Source organism: Melitaea cinxia, chromosome 6 (genome assembly GCF_905220565.1).
Source record: "Melitaea cinxia chromosome 6, ilMelCinx1.1, whole genome shotgun sequence".
NCBI classification, from domain to species: Eukaryota; Metazoa; Arthropoda; class Insecta; order Lepidoptera; family Nymphalidae; genus Melitaea; species Melitaea cinxia.
The window spans coordinates 647988-672222 of NC_059399.1; the positions used below are offsets into that span (position 1 = coordinate 647988).

The 24235-nt window shown below is 34.0% G+C and overlaps 1 protein-coding gene across 1 annotated transcript in view; it reads right to left on the reverse strand.

The window, feature by feature from the left end:
• Positions 1 to 24235, reverse strand: part of LOC123654464 (lachesin-like) — a 160492-nt gene that overhangs the window by 55198 nt on the left and 81059 nt on the right. The window contains exon 3 of the mRNA XM_045590364.1: positions 193 to 301. Within this exon, the coding sequence (XP_045446320.1) occupies positions 193 to 301 (109 nt within the window). The remainder of the gene's footprint in view (positions 1 to 192; positions 302 to 24235) is intronic.

Sequence of the window (24235 nt, forward strand, 5' to 3'; positions counted from 1 at the left end):
AAAGCTTGGCGAAACTCGGTGGGGTTAGACTAGAGCTATACCTCAACCTTACGGAAGATCACAGCTAAATAATACGAAACAATGTTTTCCTTTTACATAACGCGTTCGTTTTGGATATAAATGCTACCGTAATAAGATTTAATATACGTCTTTAATTGGAAGTTAAAGTTAGTCTGAGACATGTGAACTTACCTTGACATATAATCGTTATGATCTGTATCAAGCTGATAGCAAAACTCCTGAAGGGTCCACGTCTCCCGCTCATGGTGGCATCAGGGCTTGCGTCTCTCTTATCGGTCGACTGGTGGCGGCTTCTTCATATCGACAACTCACCAACTAGAAAAAGTTTAAACTTTTTAAATATGTAAACCTTGAAACTTCTGAAGATGGACTGATATTAAGGTGGATTTTTATTTTGCAAAAGGACGTGACACGGAAAACGTTAAAAATCTGCTCTTTTTACATCTGTCAAGATATTAAATAACACTAAACGCTATGATTCTATTTATTATCCTCTTGTATAACCAGACATCCCAAGTAATTTAAAAAGCACGTCACTCTCAACTGTCTCTAGTAGCATTATATAGCCTAGCTATTAGTGTTGCCCAAATTCAGTCTTGGTCTTGCAGTCTTGGTCTTGTTCTTGCGTTTTTGCAAGACCAAGACCAAGAACAAGACCGCGTATTTTTAGCAAGACCAAGACCAAGACTGACCGTGCAAGACTTGAGCAAGAACAAGACATAGCCTGCAAGACTCTTGCGTCTTGCAGCTAGGACTTAGCGCTATTTCACTGAGTAGTTAGGTGTAACAGTTCGGTGTATAGGTAGGTACGCTTAGGAATTCTATGAGACGCAAAAAACTGTATCAAAGAATATGAAAAACTGGACCTATGCGCATTACGACTAATACCATAAACATAGCGAATAAAAAAATATCTATTAAAATCAAACTGAGTGCATGCATAGTTATGTTTTAACCATCGGCACTTTGATAATGCGGCATCAAAGGTTTTGTACTTACTTCTCAAAGAAATTTGCTGCTTTTCGGAAGTACATGGTTATGATACACGCGCCGGCGGCTTCTTTTGAAATCTAAAACAATCGTTGCCGCCACGCCGAAATCATAACATTTGACACTATTTGATTGCCGCCATAGGGCGTAGGTATACTCATGCAAAATAATTTCGAATTTTAAGAGTACCTACAGGTGTTCCAAGGAATAAATAAGTTTCAGAGTGCTTAGAATGAAAATGAATACATTATACTGATCACGCAAGTAGTATTATGATTAGGATAAAATGGTAAGGATAGGTAGTAGATGTCATATTAATTCATTCTAGTAAGTATATATTATAATATTGATTACTTATATGGTTTTAAACTAATTACTTAGGTACTATTATTGTACATTTAGTCATTATATTTCTTAAGTTTTTACAAGAAAAAATAGCAAAAAGTGTTCAAATATCACCCGTTTAATAAATATTGTAGCCACTTTTAAATATACTTGAAACGTGTAAAAAAATTCTACAAAACTAATAAAATAATATAAAAAGCGTAGGTACTTACCTACTAATAAAATAAAAAGCCTGCGATAAGAGTTTTGTATTACTTACCAGCCCGCCTGTTGTATTTTATTTTTTATTCAAATAAATGATAAATCGTAAAACTCTTTTATTAAATTTCTTATAAGTTGAGGGTTCAATCTCTTTCTAGACAGATAAGTATTGTTCTTTAAAATACAGTCAAGTTATTGTAATTAATTTGTTTTTTTACATGTTTTAGCAAATGTAAGCTTATAAATCATAAATGTTTATTAAGAAACAGTTACTTCCATGGAAAACGACATATAGGTCAGTTGATTTTTCGAATTTCTTATCAAATCTTCAGTTATTTATTAATCTGCTTGATCTTTACTATGGCTATGTTAATTCAAGCTCACAATGTTCCAATTCTAATACGTTTTTCTAAGATTTAAAGTAAACTTTAATAAATAGTAATAGACTAATAGGTAATTGCAAGATTTGCAAGACTCTTGCTGCAAGACCAAGACCAAGACCAAGACTGGGAGCGCAAGACCAAGACCAAGACCAAGACCAGGTGTATTGGCGCAAGACCAAGACCAAGACTGGCTAAGTCTCGTCTTGTTCTTGCATTTGGGCAACACTACTAGCTATTCACACAATATCACACATAATATATCTGTTCATATATAAATACTAGCTGACCCCGCAAACGTTGTTTGCCAGAACACAAAATTTCAAATATTTTTCTTAATTTGATCGCAGCACCAACTGTCGGGACAAACTGAAATTAAAATAGAATAATATTTAATATTTGATACTGCGATGGTAGCGCAGTCTACCGGATCCAATGTAAAACATTCCAAAATTAACAACTACTTATAAATGAAAAATTAGTTAAATAAACATTTTCCAGTGGACCAAATTGTAAATCTAAACCATCCTCGAATCCCCTTGAACTCACACAAAAAATTTCATCAAAATCGGTCCAGCCGTCTAGGAGGGGTTCAGTGAAATACACACGCACACAAGAAATATATATATAAATATATATAACGTGCAAGGAAGTATCCCACGACAGCTAGCGCAACAGATAGCTCTGACTGAGACTATTATAACTGTCGTCTGCTATAAGTCGCTGAGGCAGGGCACAGCAGGTAATATCCTGCTGGGAATCTGGAGCCCGACCGTGGAAGGAAAGTTTTCCGACCTCGTTGTATAAAAAAAAGCCTTATCGTAATGATTTGCAGTCTATCTTTTATTATATCGAGTTAGATTTGCAATTTCAACTGGTCATCGCAACGCATTTAAGCATATACTCTAACACTACATGAAGCCGCGTTGGCGCAACGGTCACAGCCATGGATTGCACATGACAAACATTGGTATTGGTCATACAGGTGTTTGCCGTGGTCTGGGTGTTTGTGCAGTCCTTATGTCTCCCCATCGTGCCTTGGAGAGCACGTTAACCCGTCGGTCCCGGTTGTTATCATGTACACCTGATAGCGATCGTTACTCATAGTAGGGAATATATCCGCCAACCCACATTGGAGCAGCGTGGTGGATTAAGCCCTGATCCTTCTCCTACACAGGGAAAGAGGCCTATGCCCAGTAGTGCGATATTACAGGCTGAAGCGTCTAACATTATATTATTAGTATGTACCAGAAACTTAACAACGTACTAAATATTTGTAAGTCATCTCTTATTAATTAACCGTTATTCAAAGCGCACGATGTTGGTAATGTGAGAATACAGTAATAACTTGCTTGTAAGCGAATTTGTTGCAAAATGTACTACGGCTAAAACGATATAATATGACTAAGGTTTGTATATTACTTGTATTTTAATGTACATTAAAATTATTTCAAAGGAATAACACTTATCTATACAAATAAATATAATTGGAGTGTCTGTTTATAATATTAAAATAATCACTTTTTATTAAATGCATATGGATGTATATACGGTACATAAATACAATTTTTTTTTTTAATTTTTGCCTGTCTGTCTGTCTTTGTGTCTGTCTGTTTGTTCCGGCTAATCTTTGAAACGGCTTGATCGATTTTGACGGGAATCTCACTGGCAGATAGCTGATATAATAAGGAGTAACTTAGGCAACTTTTATTTTAGAAATTTGTGTATTTTATAACTCTGCGAACTAAACAATAACTTTTTCGTTAAATTCTACGCGGACAAGTCGCAGGAACAGCTAGTGCATCATAACATCGTTACGTCTATAAGATTTTGCTATGTAATAAATTACATTATATTAGAAGTAAGTGGCAATAGAGGCAGAAAATGGCAAATAGTGAAATACTTGAAGTCAATTTGTGGCACCGATTGGCCTTCGACCGCCGGCAGCACCGTACAATGACTTGTTAAGTAGCCTCAAACGATTCATCTGTAGCCACGGCGGACGGCGAGACAAAGGCATCGCGTGTGGTGTAAGAGATAAGAGGTAGAGATCATTAGATTATTATAAAAATGTTTGTACTTATGTAGACACGTAAGTAGTAATACATCATTGGCTAACTAACTTCACGTTGCTAACTTCTTCGTTGACTAGCTAGCTTCAGGGTGTCGGTTTTTTAGAACGGTGTGCGCGCGAATCGTAAGAAATTACTCTCTTTCTCTAACTCACCAAAAGAAGTATAATTTCAAAAATATTAAAAGTTGTTGTTTTAAGGAACGTCAAAGAGTCCAAAGTAACACGCTATGAACAACATTAGACCTGTAACTCGTATGATTATTATTTTTTTCATTTTAACCAAAGAATAATTCATCATCATCATCATTACAGCCTATACAGTCCTGCTGGACATAGGCCTCCACAATTTAACGCCAAAAATAACGTGAACTCATGTGTTTTGCCCGTAGTCACCACGCTGGGCAGGCGGGTTAGTGACCGCAGTACTGGCTTTGTCGCACCGAAGACGCTGCTGCCCGTCTTCGGCCTGTGTATTTTAAAGCCAGCAGTTGGATGGTTATCCCGCTACCGGTCGGCTTTTTAAGTTCCAAGGTGGAAGCGGAACTTTGTTATCCCTTAGTCGCCTCTTACGACACCCACGGGAAGAAAGGGGGTGGCTATATTCTTTAGTACCGTAGCCATACAGTATAAGAATAATTCACATTCATTCTATTCGTTCTATTTTTATCAGCGTACTCTAATCCAAACTACCTTACCCTTTCAATAAGCTTTAGCTGCATTTTTTTTTATCTAAACTTCACTAGAGAAAATTCTGTAGATCTACAATTTGCTTTTTAAATTTTCTTAAATAACATAAATCCAGATAAATCTTATTTATGACCACGATAAATGCAACAGTAATAAGAAGATTTTGAAACAATATTACAATTTCATTTTGCTAAAATATCTATACAAATAAATACAATTGGAGTGTCTGTTTGTAATATTAAAATAACCGCTATTTATTTAGCGCATATGTACCACCTATACACGGTACATATACCAAAATGACATTTTTGCAATTTCTGTCTCTTTGTCTTTCTGTTTGTTCCAGCTAATCTCTGAAACGGCTGAACTTTTGACGGGAATTTTACTGGCAGATAGCGATGTAGTAAGGAGTAACTTAGGCTACTTTTATTTTAGAAATTTATTTATTTTATAACTCTGCAGACTGAACAATAACTTTTTTGTTTTATTCCATGCGAACCAAGTCGCGGGCACAGCTAGTATTATAATATTTTTATATTCACATAACAACCAAGTAGATGAAACAATGGTAAACATTGCAGTTTCTTAACAAGAAAGTAACTTATATGTAAAATATCACTTGAGTTGAGCACATTTTAAAGTACTTACATATTACTCCTAAATATGTCGCTAGCCGCTCTTATCTTTCACCTAAAACGACATCTAAAGGCAACCGCTCTCCGTGCCCTGAAACCCGATTTACTCGAAGATCAAATTCAATTGTGTCAAACGAGAAATTGACTAAAAATTCAACTGTCGCCACCGACGGTATTACGTTTTTACGGTTTCGAATCTATGATTTCTGTCGACGTTACATCATTGACGTTTTGGTTTGTATTTCTTTGTTTCTAGGTTCTTTTTAATTCGGTTACGTCCATCGAGTATACTTCAGACAATTTAGGATCGACATAAAATTTTACAATTCCACTGTCGCGTCTTTGGCAGTAAAAAATTGTGAATTCATCTGTTTCAATTTTTTTTTTCATCAATTTTATGAATTATTCTTTGTTCAGCGTTCGATTTCTTACTCTGCTCATTAATAATATTACTGGACAAAATTGATTTCAAAAATTACTATTTACATACAAATTAAATTTTAAAATTAAGAACACGTTGAAAAAAAAAATTTAAATCATACAATTTTAGTTTTATCTTTGAAGAATAAATCTGTTAAAAATTAGCTTGAGTCCTATTTAATTTGTTCATCACTAAATTACAAATAGGATTAAATAATTCCAAAATGAAAGACATGAGTACGAGGGAGTAGTGCGATAATAGATTTTATCACAAACTATAAACGACTAGAATCGCCTGAACTTTAGCGTTGATTTTTAACAAAACGAACTTGTTCGGAGCTACTTAAGCTCACAAAGTCCTAAAAAGGCCGCCGGTAAAACTGTATAAAGAGGAATTACAACTGGACACCGTCCGCCTGGAGCCGTTTCGACGGAAATTCTTACCAATTTGCTATTCTATCATAAAAGCGAGACGATTCAATCTCCCTTGAATATGTATGGGGTAAAAATTTGACAAAATATTTGCTGAAATATTTTTATCGTCTACGATATCGTTGTTTGTCCAATGCTCGGAATTATATTAGATTTTATGTTCGACAGTCCTTTGACCGCCAGCTGAATTGACAGTGTTTATGTGTAAATCCTCCTTTGTGTTACCGGACAATATTTACATTAGTCTAAAAAAAATTGCTTTTTCCAACGCGTGATATTGATATATTGATTGCTTATTTGAACATCATGAGTTTGAAATGTGTTTTTAATTCATCAGTTCATGAACCAATACGTTATTTTGAATAAGAATATGAAAGCGTATTTATAAATAATTTTCGACAAATGGTAATTTTGGGGGGAATCGGGGGAAGGGTCGGCAACCCGCTTGCAATGGTTCTGATGTTGCAAACGTTTATAAGCTACGGTAATCGCTTACCGCCAGCTGAGCCGTACGCTTGTTTGCCGACCTAGCTATATTAAAAAAAATAGATCAGCGGGTTGAATGTATTCTGGCTAAGACTGTCATACTGTTAGACCCACAGTATTTACCTTGCTTTTTTCGACCCGATTTTTCTTAAATGATAAATTTGTAACGATAGCTTTTGACCTGATTTTTTTTTTAAATATAATGATAATTTAAAATACTCAGAGAAAATAAGACAGAAGGTATATAAGATTGTAGATTTTTTAAATATAACATCACAGATTTTAACAAGCGAAACATCTGTATTTATAAATATGTTGCGTTGCCTATTTTCGTGTTTCCCCGTGAAGTCAGTCGCGAAGTACAAGTGCAGTGCTCAAGCTTGAGAGCACTCGCTGTAACTTGTAACTAAGCTAGTGCATCCTCTTGTGCTGTGTTTCTTTTTCTTAGATCTTACTAATAATTTAAAAGATATTCGGTTGAAGTGTTTCTTAGAAGGATTGTTTTTTTAATTACTAAATATGTCTAGTTTATTGACATTTTAGTAAATGATATTACCAAGTTTAGCATAATTGATGAACTCGAGATTTTTAAAGTATAAAAATAACTGTGTTTGCTCGCAAACGAAAAAAAACCGACTTCAATTACATCGACGAGTAATACAACGCGGATCGACGAAAAAATAGTCAAGTAACTACGCGTTATCAAAGATTACTCAAAAAGTAGTTATCAGGTCTCGATAAAATTTATATGTGACCACATGATAAATATCAGCTTTCGATTAAATTAAAAATTATCAAAATCGGTACACCTAGTAAAAAGTTATTGCGGATGTTCAAGAGTTTCCCTCGATTTCTCTAGGATTCCATCATCAGATCCTGGTTTCCTTATCATGGTACTAAACTAGGGATATCTTCTTTCTAACAAAAAAAGAATTATCAAAATCGGTACATCTAGTAGAAAGTTATGTGGTATAATACAACGTAGGTCGACGGAAAAAGCGTTAAGTAAAAACGCATTATTAGATATAACTCAAAAAGTAGTTGTTAGATCTCAAATAAATTTAAATGGGACCAATTGACACACACCACCTTTCGATTAAAATAAAATTTGTCGAAATCGGTCCACCCGGTCAAAAGTTCTGATGTAACATAAAAAAATACAGTCGAATTGAGAACCTCCTCCTTTTTTGGAAGTCGGTTAAAAAAAATACAGTCGAATTGAGAATCTCTTCCTTTTTTGGAAGTCGGTTAAAAATATAATTATGTAGACAAACAGATAATATTTTAATTATTTCTTTACGATTATTGCTCATTTAAAATTTATTTATTTATTTATTTACACTTTTTTTACATACAAACGCGAAAAATAACAAAAATTTAATTAAGTAAAGAAAAATAATCAAGTTGCATTAGTTGCAGAAGGCGGCCTTATCGCTAAAACAGCGGTTTCGTCCAGGCAACCTTTGGGCAGAGGAATAGAATTGATTGTTACTTAATTTTAGTTCTGGGTATGTTTATGTACTTGACCACCTTAAACCTAAGATCTATTCCTTAGAAACAGTAGCACATAAGAGCAAATGCAATAGAAAACGCTTACGCGCAACGTAGGATACAATCATACATCGAGTTCGCTTTGAACGTTCAATAATTTCGAATTTTCTTACTAGAACGAGAGGCTTCCGCAAAGAAAGTTTAAGTATTGGAAGCCTTTTCAATTTTTTTGCGCAAAGATATGAATATTTCCAAGGGTTATAATGCTATTAGAGTGAAAATCTCAAACCTTTTGAGGGTAATAAGGAGCGTGACTTGGAACAATTTCACCTCATCTTGCTATATTAAACGTTTTAAGGAAACCTTTCGCAAATGAGTCCCGGTATTATAACATCGGAGATTGGTTGTTGAATGGATCGACGCTAATCCTGAATATATTGCGGTTTATTTTTTAATCTCAGTTTTATTGTTCTCTTTTTTATAAAGGTTATAGATGCATGTATTATATTTCATTTCATACATTAAAATGTATAATAATTGTGTTTGCTCGCAAACGAAAAAAACAATCGACATCGACAAGTAATACAACGACAAGACGAAAAAAATTAACAAACACACTAGTCGTCACTACGATTTTCGAGGATTTCCCTCAATTACTCTAAGATTCCATCATCAGATCCTGGTTTCTTTATCACGATACTACACTTGAGATATCTCCTTTCTAACAAAATAAGAATTATCAAAATTGGTTCATAAACGACAAAGTTATCCCCGAACATACATAAAAAATATAGGTCGAATTGAGTAATCTACTCCTTTTTTTAAAGTCGGTTAAAAATAATTTCCTTCAAGTGGGTATTAATTACCTTTAGTCGTTGATAAAAAAACGTCTGTTATCTATTGCAGTTAATTATTTTTTTTTATGTCACTAGGTCGGCAAACAAGCGTACGGCTCACCTGATGGTAAGCGATTACCGTAGCTTATAGACGCCTGCAACACCAGAAGCATCGCAAGCGCGTTGCCGACCCGATCCCCAATCCTCCCAGGAGCTCTGGTCACCTTACTCACCAACAGGAACACAATACTGCTTGGAAACAGTATTATTTTGCTGTGATCTTCTGTAAGGTCGAGGTATTACCCCAGTCGGGCTGCTCCATATTTTGAGCAGGAAATTCCTACTGTACCCTACCTCAGTAAAAATAAAAATACATAATATATTAAAAATAAAAACAAAATCCCGCCTGCATCAAGAACAACTAATTGAATATCAACTGAAAAGGCTGGAACAAGATAAAAATTCAATAATTAAACAAAGCCAGCGAAATAAATCGCAACAATATCAAACATTATGTACTGTACACTTAAAAATACGGTAGTCCTTCCAAATGTTATGCAACATCGTACATAACACGCAATCGGAGACATGAAATTGAAGGACAAGTCAAATCATTCTCTCGTCGTGTACGTCTCATGTCTATATTCAATAATTTTGTTATAATTAATTTATAAAATGAGCTGAAGTGACAGTGGTTAATGACTAGCAGTTACAAAATGCCCTTTTGTAATATGTTACCTCATACGTTGTAATCGGAATATTGTACCAAGTTGTACCACCAGGTTGTTGTTTAATTTTCTCTCTCTGATTGAATTATAGACGAGATTTAAGAAGAGATTGCGATGGCAAGAGATTGAATCTCTCTGAGTGATTATTACATAAAAAAATAAAATAATTGTACAAACAAAATATATACTTTTGGTTTCGGAGCGTTTGGAAACAATTTATATTAATTTACTATTAACTAACTTAATTTATATTAAAAAAAATGAAAGACATGTAACCGATTTGGAGGCTTTAATATCTCTGCTTAACTACTACAGTCTTGGGCCCAGCGGATGTCAGGGGGGGCCGCCCAGACGCTGAGTTTGCGTCTCTTGCTTATTCTATGAATTATTTTATATATCTTATTGTATGCACCTTATTCTATGTATCTTAGTCTATGTATAATATATAAGGCGGATGGACGAGTCGTAATTATAACTATATGGTATATAATAGCCCGTTGGCGCAGTTTGTAGTGACCCTGCTTTGTGCGGGTCGCGGATTCGATTCCCGCCTGAGTCTGGGTGTAATATCTGTATTTATATATTTATATATGTATTATTTATTTATATGTATGTTTATCAAAACTAAATATTTATAACAGTCGGCTGTTACCTGTAACACAAGCATTAAGTTGCTTACCATAGGAACAGACGACCGTGTGTGTATGTTATAAGATATAAGAAGATAAGATATATATATTTCCAGCAACAAAAAAAATCCCGACCGTTCACATTAATGGCATTTCGTCTCCACTACACAACAATTTTAATTTTCAACTAATCAATCTGTTTTATTTTAAAATATATCTAAGCAGTACCCCCAAACAAAAAACACAAACAAAGTTCGCAACTCTTTCCGAAGAAGACGTCAGAGCTCATCACGGGTCACGTAATTCACATTATTCACGAACATTTAAACTTTCATTCCGAGTGTCAGGAGCAGCGGCCGTCCTGAAATAAATAAGCTAAGAATGTGATATATACAAGGTTGTCCTCAACTCGACGAGTTTTTATTACAGCTATGTGTAGAGCTTGTAGAAAAATTACTTGCGACTTACTTCTTTTATTCGTGACGGGACGGGATGGGGTGATAATTTTTTATGCTCGCCCCCATCGAATTGCCTGACGTCTCTATTTGCAAGCGTAATTGTGGGGTGGAATAATCGCGTTCGCAAACTGCGCCTACTTTGTTTACTTTTGATCTCATTCTTTTGAATTTTTCGTTTCACGTAATCAGTTTTAATGATTTAATTTCGTCTAATTGGTTTTAATTTGGTTTATCAAGCACTATCTATGTACTAAGAACTGTATTAGCTCATCAGTTCACCCAATCGCAGTCCACTGCTAGAAATAGACCTCCACGAGTTCGCGCCAAAAATGGAGTGAACTCATGTGTTTTGCCCATAGTCAGCACGCTGGGCAGGCAGGTTGGTGACCGCAGAGCTGGCTTTTTCGCACCGAAGACGCTGCTGCTCGTCTTCGGCCCGTGTATTTCAAAACCAGCAGTTGGATGGTTATCCCGCCATCGGTCGACTTTTTCAGTTTCAAGGTGGTAGTAGAACTGTTTTATCCCTTATTCACCTCTCACGACACCCACGGGAAGAGAAGGGGTGGCTATATTCTTTAATGTCGTAACCACACAGCATATAGAATAGAATAGAATAGAATATACTTTATTGCACACCACTTGGAAAAAAAAAACATCACATAAAACAGTTATTTACACATAGAGATAGCAATGTACAAAGGCGGTCTTATCGCTTAGTAGCAATCTCTTCCAGACAACCTTTAGATATAGGATAATATGCATTGAAAAGGTAGCAGCGCAAGTACCTGTATAATTTGTAAATTCAACATTATGCATGCAAACATGATGCATTTTCGTTCCCTACTCAAAAAATATAGAAAAAAAAATACTTCATACATAGACATATATACATAAAATATCTACATACATACAAAGCATACGTACTTACATGTAAACACATATACATATATACATACATACATCAAAATTCATCATCATCAAAATTATTTATAAAGAATAAACTGTTGCTGCCTTCTTGTGGATAATATAGCTCACTACGTTATAGTAGTTGATCGATAGTCCGAACCGAAGTAGTTTTATTGGTTACCGATAGATGGCGTCAAAGTACGCACCATCACATAAATACGCGTTATCAAAGATTACTCAAAAAATCGTCAATAGATCTCAATAAAATTTAAATGGGACTACAATACAAGCATCAGCTTTCAATTAAAGTAAGAATCATCAAAATCGGTGCAATCTATTAAAAGTTATGCGGTATAATACAACGTAGGTCGACGAAAAAATAGTCAAGCAAATACGCATTATTAGATATAACTCGAAAAATACTTGTTAGATATCAATTCAAAATAAATGGGACCACATCACACGCATCACCTTTCGATTAAAAAGAGAATGCTCGAAATTGGTTTACTCAGTAAATTTTTTTGAGGCAACATACATAAAAAATACAATCGAATTGCGAACCTCCTTATTTTTTGGAAGTCGGCTAAGAAGTGAGATTTGCTACATATGTGAAGTATATCGTGCTAATCTGCTGTAGGTATATCATATTTATAAATAAGTATTTATATATCTTTTAGAGGTTAATGCCCAACAGTGAGAAATTTATAGGGTGTCGGAATCATTTTTATACAATTAATCAAGGTGGCAAAGGAGTGGTGGAACGGTAATCACCGTTTTATAATCATAAACGGATACCGTAGCCTATGGTCGCCGGCCTCACTAGTGGCATTGCAACTTTCGGAGATCTTCAAGAAGACAAAAAGACTTCTAAAGTTTCTGGAGGAGTTTGGGTGGCAAGAATGAATAGATTACTCCCACACACGCAAAATAGGCGCAAAGTCGTCGAGTTGCGGAAACCAGCCCGTGTTAATCATACCATACCATACCATAGTAGCATTGCAAGCGCGTTGCCGACATTAGCTGCTGGCCGTTCCTTAGAGCTCTGGCCAACTTAGTCATTAAAGTAATACAACACTATTTATGCATAATTTCTCAATTGATTAAATTTATTCAAAATTTAACTTAAAGGATTAAGGGATGAAAAAACTTCATCTCAATATTACATAGCCTGACTTGTCGGATACTAATATAATAAAGAGAAAAGATTTGATTGTTTGTTTGCATTTAATAGGCTCCGAAACTACTGAACCGATTTGAATTTTTTTCCCCATTGGAAAGCTACACTATCCGCGGGTGATATAAGCTATAACTATTATATATTTTTTTAAAACTAGAAAAAAAAATCGAAATTTATTTAAATACTCGTGCGAAGCCGGAGCGTGATGCTAGTATATTATAAAAACGTTCACATGACGCCAACAGAAAATTTCGTTCATATAAATTTCGGAATATAATTAAGAATAATCGTCAAATGGAATTTCGTATAATAAATAAATTACAATTTCCATCATATTTCACAGAACGTTGGGTTAAATTAAGATTACCTAGTCTGTATCTTATTACAACATTGCGAGATTACATTAGCTATTCCGTACGAATGAGAAGAACGGCGTCTGAGTATTTTTTCCTATTTATTTATATTTCGTAAAACGTAATTTAAGAATCTGTTAGACATAGTCTTCTCCAGGTGTACTTTATCTTTATATGTTTATATTTCATTGTTTTCGTGTTTCGAGCTGGAATGTTCAGGGAAATGAATTTTCGATTAAAATAAAGTTGAGACACTCAATTTAATATACTGCGAATGAAATTCAAATTTATATGAAAATTATTTTTACGAATGGTACGCGATATATCTAAATTTCTCGCAGAAGTTTACTCTCAACCATGGTGCTAGAATTGTAACAATTGCTAACGAGACATTTCATATTTTAGGTCATTATTGTCTAAATAAACAATATAATTATAAGGATTTGTAATATAAATATGCGAAAGCATGGTGTTCGAGAGTAATACTGCAGTTACAAGAGCCGTAATGATATAGATGTGACGCTTAGTGACGCCTTAATGTAATGACTATCCTTGATGCGAATATCCACATACCTAAGTGAGTTTTACCTACTCTGTTGTCTGGAAGAAATCGCTTACCTAGCGATAAGGCCGCCTTTGTGCATAATTATTTTGTAAGTTTTATTTTTAAAGAACCCTATGTATGTTAGCTTGTAATATTAAATATTAAATATTAAATATTAAAAAATATTAAAAAAAAAAAAATATTAATATGCACAATATAGTATATTTCTTCTTCTTCTTCTGTCTGTTCACCAAAATCTTGATAATCGGTGAAAATTTATTAGAATGAATTATAATGAAACAACTTCTGATTTTATTAATTTTTTAAATTTCCGACGTTTCATATACTTTACAGCAACCATGGTCACGGAAGGACACACTTATTTGTTTTTGCTATTTTTTATATTACATGAAAAAGGAAAGTAAAACAATTTTTCATTGTCTAACTTGTGTCTGGTTATTTTTGCATTATTTACACGTATATTTCTTACAAAAAGTATTTCATTTCAACATTAAGTTGCCTAACTTAGGAAGTGACGACCGTGTTTGTATATAACTTATATATATATACTAGCTGACCCGGCAATCGTTGTCTTGCTGCTAAACGCTATTAAAAATAGAGATTGGTGGTAGAGGGTTGAAAAGTTAGGGTTTTATGTATTTTTTAATGTTGTATCATAAAAAAATAAAAAATTTATCAAAAAATTAAAAAAAATTGTGGTGGACTACCTTTAACATTTAGGGGGATGAAAAATAGATGTTGTTCGATTCTCAGACCTACCCAATATGCACACAAAAGTTCATGAGAATCGGTAAAGCCGTTTCGGAGGAGTTTAACTACAAACACCGTGACACGAGAATTCTGTATAATAGATTTAAATGATGAATTTCCAAGAAATCACAACTAATTTAAAAAATATATATTTTAAAAATCGTGCAATAAGTAACATTAAATGTTACTACTGATGTCATCTTTTCCTCTAATAGCAATTTCAGAACACTAGCGTGAAGCTCCCATTATGAGTACAGAAGCCCGAAGACATGACCAATAAAAGTAATTGCTCATTCTCAACCGAGTCGGCTGTCTTGCTTGAGCGGTATTTCATTTTGGTTCTAATATTTTTTATCGAACGTAATGTTACGTTACGTTGTTATTGTATTGGAATCTCAAGTTAACTTGACATTAGTGTGTGTGTACGTAAAGCTTATGTAGATTGAGTTGTGTGATTGAATGTGTATGTCGAAAGAGTCAAGAGTATTATCAGAGATGTATTTATTAAACGTATAATAACTTGACCTATCTGCATCGAAAAGCATTTTTGAAGTTATACGCGCACATCATAAATTTTAAAGGTGCGTGCGCACACTGTCACAGAAATCAACACCCTGAAATTAACTAGTCAATGAAAATCGCATTGTAAACACGAGAAGGAATAACAAAATTGTAACTCCAAGTTTCCGACTGCGCAAAGTAAACGTCTCCTTTCTGGGTTATGTTATTCGCATGTATAATAAAATACCACAAACAATTTTGGAATTGTCTCAAAATTAAAGTTTTTATTAAAAAAATTAATAGATAAAGCTTATTACTCGGTGCAGGATTACATAGTTGATAAAGATGTGTGGACTTAGTAACGCTGTATTTTATGCAACATATTTTGTACTAAAACACAGTTTATATATTGTTTTTCAAAAGAATAACTGCGGAGTTTCTCACCGATTCTTCTCTGCAGAATCTTAATTCCAAATCGGTGGTAGCTTTACTTCTACAAAAATAATTATTTATTTCGACGATTCAAAAGTGCTCTTGAGGCCTATTTGAATAAAGCTGTTTTTGACTTTGAAAAAGAAGTTAGATTTGCGCGTATATAAGTACACACACACGCACACACACACACACATATAGACACACATAATTTTTTGTACTGGGCAATCGATTTTCGTACATTTGCTTAATGTAATTAAAGAAATATAAACTAATATACGGTACAATTTTTAAAAGGCATTTACTTAATTCTGACTATAAAAACCAAATAATTGAAATAACTTTCTTTGCATTTTATGTAGAAATTCAAGATTTTACAAAATGTATCTACATCAATTATAATATATATACTAACTGACCTGGCGAACTTCGTATCACCTTTTTTTTCTGAAATATAATAATAACATAATATATCAAAATAAAATATAGCCTATCTTTTAAGTTGGATCAAACTGCACACGGTGTGCAAATTTGACTAAAATCTGTTAAGTAGTTTAGGAGTCCATTGAGGACAAACATTGTGACACGAGATTTATATATATTAAGATATGTATCATTTTATTTAAAAACTTGCCCCCACCTCGCTGGTCATCCGTCAGCATTCATTGGAGCAGCGTGGTGGATTAAGCTCCGATCCTTCTCCTAAATGGAGAAAGAGGCCTATTCCCAGCAGTGGGATGTTACGAGCTAAATGAAAAAAAAATACAAAATTATACTTTTTGTAATCTACTTTTGTCTTTTACAAAAATAAAAATACAAACAGAACCGCACAAAGTAAAGATTTTTTTATCGTTTTTATTGTTTGGAAAATTCACAATAGCAGATTTAAATATATCTTTCGTAGAGACCAACGCTTGCAATTTTATTACATGAATACAACACGGATAACTCAATTTAACGTTTCTTCAATAACAAAGGAATTTGATGAAACTATAACAAGATTATTCTTAATGACGTTTGTTTGACCGTTGAATCACTTTTCCAATAGTATGGATGTTATGAAATTATTTTTAATATCTTTGTAAATAAGTTCAGGGTTTTGAGCGACTTAATAATAAATTGTTTTGTAACAAAATCGGTTTATGAAAAATCATGTATAAAATTGTGATTGAACAACTGTGTGCTAGAATGAGATGTGAGTGATTTTGTGTGTGTGGAAATAATGAACAAAACAAAGAATCAGAGACACGGTGAAGTAAAGTTTTGTATTTGTCGGCACTAGCACTGTCATACGCAATTAGCAAGGAATTTATAAACAACAAGTGCATCGTGCTAAGCCAGAGCCAAGACTGCCTTTAGGGCGTTTAACGCACGTCAGAATGACTCGAGTAATAGAATGAGTGAGGGTAGGTGACTATCGAACGATGTCCTGCTAGGTGGTGTGCATCTGTTGTTTATAAATTCCTTGCTACGAGTAATTGCGTACGACAGCGCAAGTGCCGACATATTTATATAATTACTAGCTGACCTGGCGAACTTCGTATCACCTTATTTTTTTCTGAAATATAATAATAACATAATATATCAAAATAAAATATAGCCTATCTTTTAAGTTGGATCAAACTGCACACGGTGTGCAAATTTGACTAAAATCGGTTAAGTAGTTTAGGAGTCCATTGAGGACAAACATTGTGACACGAGATTTATATATATTAAGATTTCACTTAATAACGAAGTATCTTATCACTAATCGTTTTGTGATTCGATTTGATTCAATTATATTCGAATTTTTTAAATTGATTGGAAGCTATCATGAGATAAATTTTAATTCGCTTATATCCTATTTGCAGTAAAAAAGCATGACGGTGTAATTCTATCGATGTTCTTTATAGAAAAAGTGGCTTTCTTGTGGTAAGACAATTACTCTATTTTTTATTTACTATAAAAATAGCGTTCCTCGCTCAGTTTACGATTTTCTGCTTACAGGAACAATTTATATCCTGAAATAAAGCAAATATTGTTTTCTAATGTTTACGCGAATTTCGCTCATTATAATAAAACATTTTCTTTCGGATGTCATCACGGTGTATTATTTTTTTAATGCCCGATGTTTCGGATACTTTACAACAACAATGGTCACGGGAGGACTGGACTGAACTGGTGGAAACCGCGATAAAATCCGAAAAAGTTTTTTCATTACAACGAAAAAATCAAATATCCATGGCTCGAAATCTCATATTATCTATTTGTTTATATACCACATATAACTACTGTCTATCAGGATAAGTATCAAAGTCGCTATACTGACATTTTTTTCCTATGATTTTGACAACCAATGAAATATATATATTTATATAATAACTACAATACAAAATCAAAAATAACTTAATTCAAATGGACTTTAAAAGCAACTTCGAGTCGTCATCATACGAAATAACGTTAACGAATAACTGACACGGTCAGTCGGAGACGCGGGTTCGATCCCCGCTGGAGCTGTCAATTTTTGATATGATATTCAAAAATGTTTAGAATTCCTAATGTGTGGGTAATACAAAAATAAAATCGTATACGTTTTTAATATGATTAAAAGTAAAGCTACCCTTACCGATTCGGAATTAGTAGTAGTATTATTACCGAGTAGATTCTGCAGAGAAGAATTGGCAAGGAACTCCGTAGTTACTCTTATAATGAAATAAACTGTATTTTAACACAAGAATGGTAATATTGCATGAAATACAGTAGTATAATAGTAAAGGAAAGGAAACACGAATCATACTAGAGTGAAGTACGCAAAGGTGGCCTTAATGCTATTAACAAACTCAGCGATATAATTTTTGTGAAAGTAAATAGCTTACTATATACTTGGGTAGTGCAAAATTTAAGTAATAATAATACTCTTTATTGTGCACCAAAAATAGAAATAATACATAGCAATGAACTTATTAACAATATATATTTAACAATATATTTGTGGGCACTAGCGCTGTCGTACGCAATTAGAAAGGAATTTTTAACTACAGATGCACCGATCGCGCCACCTAGCGTCGTTGCTATCTTTCGATAGTCACCTACCCTCATTTACTTGTGTCAACATTACCCACTTATGCCCACAGTAGACTGAGTACTCTGAGACGATGAGAGAGAGAAATATACCTTCAAGCCGACAAATTATAATACCTTCTTCATCTCCGACATATTCATTACGTACAAAGGGCGGCCTTATTGCTAAAAAGCGATCTCTTCCAGGCAACCTTAGGGCAAAGAAAATGGTCTAACGTCAGCATAGGTGTACAAGTTACAACAAATTTATAATAAATATTCGAATAATACCAAGTACCTAAAACTATATGTACAAAACCATAATTAACTAGTGATAATTAATAGTTAAAATAGTTATGAAAGCCCAATTATCCTAAACGTCACGTACACCAGTAGGGGCAATAGGACAAGCGATCTCGACTATAGATGTCATCTGTTCTGTACTATAGAACCAAACATTAAGGAATGTTAAATTTCTGCGAGTCCAATTCGTACATAAGCGTAAGCTTGCTCTACTAACTCCAATGCACAACGAGAAATAAGGCTTTGCATAAAGTCGCTTCAAAGCCTATAAACTAGAGATCGATATATCCATACTAATAGATAATAAATTTGTCGGTTGTAATAAGTTCGAAGTACTATTACTAAATTATATTTGGGTTAGGTACCTTTTTTTAAATAATTTTTTCACCTTTTATTTTTATAACAAGCAGTTTCCTAAACCCAATAGAACATACTTCAACGATATTTAATTTTCCGTCGGTCCTTCCTTTTTTATTAGATTTTCCTCCAGTACTCGTTCCACTTGAAATTACTTTTAGGAGACTACTTGAAAGCCTTTAGTGTTTCTATTATAACAAGGTTCCACAACCACCTTGGAACTTAAGAAGCCGACCGATGGCGGTATAACCATCCAACTGCTGGCTTTGAAATACACAGGCCGAAGACGGGCAGCAGCGTCTTCGGTGCGACAAAGCCAGTACTGCGGTCACCAACCCGCCTGCCCAGCGTGGTGACTATGGGCAAAACACATGAGTTCACGTTATTTTTGGCGTAAACTTGTGGAGGCCTATGTCCAGCAGTGGACTGTATAGGCTGTAATGATGAACTTTTTAAAAGGTACAATTTAGTATAATTTAATAGTTATATTTATAAAACCTCTCTATACACCACATTTTTAGTTTTATTTTCAGGCTGCAGTTTAAATAACCTATCAGGCGAACTTATAGCTGCTGTATATGTTTCATACAAACTATCAACCCCAATTAAACCCTCTTAGCGGTGGAATATCGCAAAATCCGTTCTTAGCGGAAGTCTACTAACTATAATCTACCTCCCTGCCAAATTTCATCTTTGTCCATCCTGGATGGATGGGACCATCCAGCGGTTTTCGAGTTCTCGTGATGAGTGAGTCAGTGACCTTTCTCTTTTATATATATAGATTACGATGCATTATTTGGACAACTACTCACCATTTATAGAGCATACATTGTACATTTCAAGTCTCTTACTTCAAAAAGATAGGACTTTCATACAAACTTCCAACCCCCGTTTTACCCCCTTAGGGGTCGAGTTTCGTAAAATCCGTTCTTAGTGGATGCCTACGTCTTATAAGGAGCCTACCTGCCAAATTTCAAGTTTGTAGGTGTTATAGTTTCGGAGATTTCGTGATGAGTGAGTGACCTTTCGCTTTTATATATATTATATTATAGATTACTACTTGAACGTTTACGGCGTGAAAATAGTCGTTCTTATTTAAACAAAAAATTATCATTACATAATATAAAACAAAGTCGCTCCCCACTGTCTGTACGCTTAGATCTTTAAAACTACGCAATGGATGCGATTTTCTTAAATAGAGTGATTCCAGAGGAAGGTTTTTATGTATAATACATGCATAATGTAGTAGAGGAGCACTGATAGTTTTTGCAACCGTGCGAAGTCGGGGCGGGTCGCTAGATTGAAATAATCAACAATAAAATTACTACAGCTATAGGTAAATGATTTCGGAGCACAGTTCGCCGAACTGTATTATATTAGTTTAAAAATAATTGTGTTTGCAGTCAAACGAAAAAAAAACCAACTTAAATTACATCGACAAGTAATACAAGGTAGGTAGACGAAAAAAAAAAAATCAAGTAAATACGCATTATCAAAGATTATTCCAAAAGTTGTAATCAGATCTCGATGAAATTTAAATGTGACATGCTAAATAGAAAATCATCTAAATCGGTACACTCAGTATAAAGTTATGCGGATTTTCGATGGTTACCCTTGATTTCGCTGGGATCCAATCATCAGATTCTGGTTTCCTTATCATGGTACCACACCTAAGATATCTCCTTTCCAACAAAAAAAAAGAATTATCAAAATAGGTTCTTAAGCGACGAAGTTATCCCCTAACATACATTAAAAACATATTTACGGTCGAATTGAGTAACCTCCTACTTTTTTGAAGTCGATTAATAAAATAACCTTTATTTTAAGTTAAAAATCAATGAGCTAACTATAATTACTTGTCATTGCACTACTGTCATGATGGCCGTGTGGTGTCGGCCGAATAGAATTAGCATCACCCCCTTTCTTCCCATGGGGGTCGTAAAAGGCGTTCGAAGGATAAACCTGGCCCAAAATCCTCAAGGTACTAGAGAAGGAAAACTTCATTTAAAACCCGGAATGAGGTCTCCGTCAAGCATTCGTGGCATAGCTCTAAAATGCGAAAGACTCCTGCAGCCGAACTGGCTCCAACGTATCGACTCGTCGTCCCTGTGGGCCTAGCCAGTGAGGCCGAGAACCCTCTCGGCGCAGAGCTTAGGCGACTCTGCGTTTTCCTGAAGAGTGTCCTAGGCGACAGTGTCTCTCAGACACTGTCTAAATCATCTGCAATAGACGGACTAAGGCAATGATAATGTCATGAAACTAAAAGCAATTTTTTTTTCTTTTATTTAAACGCAATCTGAGAAACTAGTCGTCTGATGTCTAAAAATCCTGATGTTAAATGACATTTTTGAATGTCATATCAAAAATTGGCCGTTCCAGCGGGGATCAAACCTGCGTCTCTGAATGACCGTGTCGGCGCTCTAGCCAATTAAGCTATGGAACGATGTACCCGCTAGATCGAAATTTTTGATATGATGATTTTATTTTCGGTTTAAGCGAACCGTGGCGCCGTCTATAGTGAGTTATTTACAGAAACCCGTAACTATTCAAAGTTTCATATTACAATGCAAATCTTTGACAGGAGACGACACCATATTATTTTTAATATGTACGATTTTATTTTTGTATTACCCACACATTAGGAATTCTAAACATTTTTGAATATCATATCAAAAAAAATAGGTAAAAAATTTTTTTAAGTTAAACGGTTTTATGTTAAACATACATTGCAATGTTTAAGATAAATGTACTAAAAACCAAAAAATAATAAAATAGATACAGTCGTGGGAATTATAAACATATGCATAGACTAGACTAAAATAAAACCGTGGGGCACGTCAATTGTCTAGTAAATAGTAAATTGTATTCTACTTGTTGAGCACTTTCATTTGATACCCATATTGATGGGATCGATAAAACCTACGTTATCCGCCATTTTGTAGCGGCCGCCATCTTGTATTTCAATTTTTTATAGTATATTGTATTCTGCTTGTTGAGCCCTTTCATTTGATACCCATATTGATGGGATTGATAAAACCTACGTTATCCGCCATTTTGTAGCGGCCGCCATCTTGGATTTCAATTTTTTATAGTATATTGTATTCTGCTTGTTAAGCCCTTTCATTTGATACCCATATTGATGGGATTAATAAAACATAAATTATCCGCCATTTTGTAGCGGCGGCCATCTTGAATTTATAATGATAATGAGTAAACATAATTGTATTGTCACCAAAATCCAAAGTGTATACAAAATTTCAGATTAATCGGTTGACAGGAAGAGGGTGAAATTTGAATTACTAAATTTGACCCAAGAATAAATAATAAAACAAACAGGGTGAGCTAAATAAAACCGTTTAAAATTGACCGTTCCAGCGGGGATCGAACCTGCGTCTCCGATATGATATTCAAAAATGTTTAGAATTCCTAATGTGTGGGTAACACAAAAATAAAATCGTACATGTTAAATGACATATCTTATAAAAAGCGTTTAATAATAATAACTTTTGGCTAAAAATACTGTCCATCCAGTAAAAGTTTCGAGGTTGTTAACTTACATTAAACCCTCATCCTTCATCCTCATTTTTTGAAGTTGTTTAAAAAATATGCTGTAAATATTACGATTGTTTCATAAAAAAATGATAATCACGTTTACCTTTATAAAAAAAAATAAAGAAAATATCTTTATAAATTTTAATAGCAAAACAAAATATACAACAGGGTATCACAGTGACGTAGTGTCATTTTCAATTATAATTTTCCTCTCCGAGTGTCTCGAGCAGTTACTTAAATTGAAACAAAGAAATGTGTACGTCAAGAACAGTACTCTAATTCGTAATGCTTAGGCGGAGCTTATGCTGAGATAGAATACAATTTAAACATCCCTGAGACTCTCATATAAATTAGTAGTATACTTGCTGCATAGTGTGCAGCTTTGCTTCGTCCGTTAAATACGACAACGTCAGTGACAGTTAATTTAATAATAATAATAAAAATTAATAAACGCTACTCACTCAACGGATCCCCCCGTAGGATTTTCTGCTGTGCTGGGGGTCCGGAAACACATACAATACACAAACACAACGCCCAGACCACGACTAACATCTATGTGGTCGATTCTAGCATTGTTCTGTTTTATGATAAACTAAGCCCTAATACTCTATTGAAGGATAGGTAATTAAATTTCAATAAAATATTACAAAGACATTCTTATTAACAAATAAAATGTCAGAATAAAATGATAAAGGTAAAATATCAAACTTTAACAGTTACATACCTAGAATTTTATTTATAGAATAAAGGTTCTAAATAAAATATACATGCAAGTAGATCTTCCTTAGCTGTTAACTTGAAATATATCTCTCATTGGAATTGACCTTTTAATCCATTTTTATTTTGCAAGAAACGTCAATATTATTTTTATAAAAATAAATTCAACTAAAGCTGTTACTTGACTATTTAAGCTTTGACAATCAGTAAATCGAAGAGAAAATTGAACATCGATAACATTTCTTATTAAAGTCAAATGAAAAATTTGATTTTCGTTGAAATGATAAATCAATCAGAGTAATTATTATATAATGACTAAAAGCTTTTATATCAAATTTCAAGACATTGAAATCGAGAAAACGTGTTAAGATTGCTTTATAATATGAAGTTGTTAGATTAATGACTAAGAATAATACATCAAAAGAATATTTTTAAAACTTTGGTAGCATCATTTATGTATAAAATATACAGAATAGAACCAATACGAGAACCCTGGGGCACACTTGTGCACTGAGATAGTAGTTGAACTGAAAATAGCAATCTTTTGACTTATATTTGTCACAGATGATCGATGTATTGTCTCTCTCAAACTATCTGTCATAGATACACTTCCAATTATATTTCAGGTTTTGGTATAAAATGTCACTTATTAACTGATAAACTTAGAAGGACAATTATTTTGTTTATTAGTAACTAAAAAACTAATAGTTATTAAGCGGATTACTTAATGGAAGCTATCAAGTTCTAAGTCAATATCGTGTCTTTCTAAA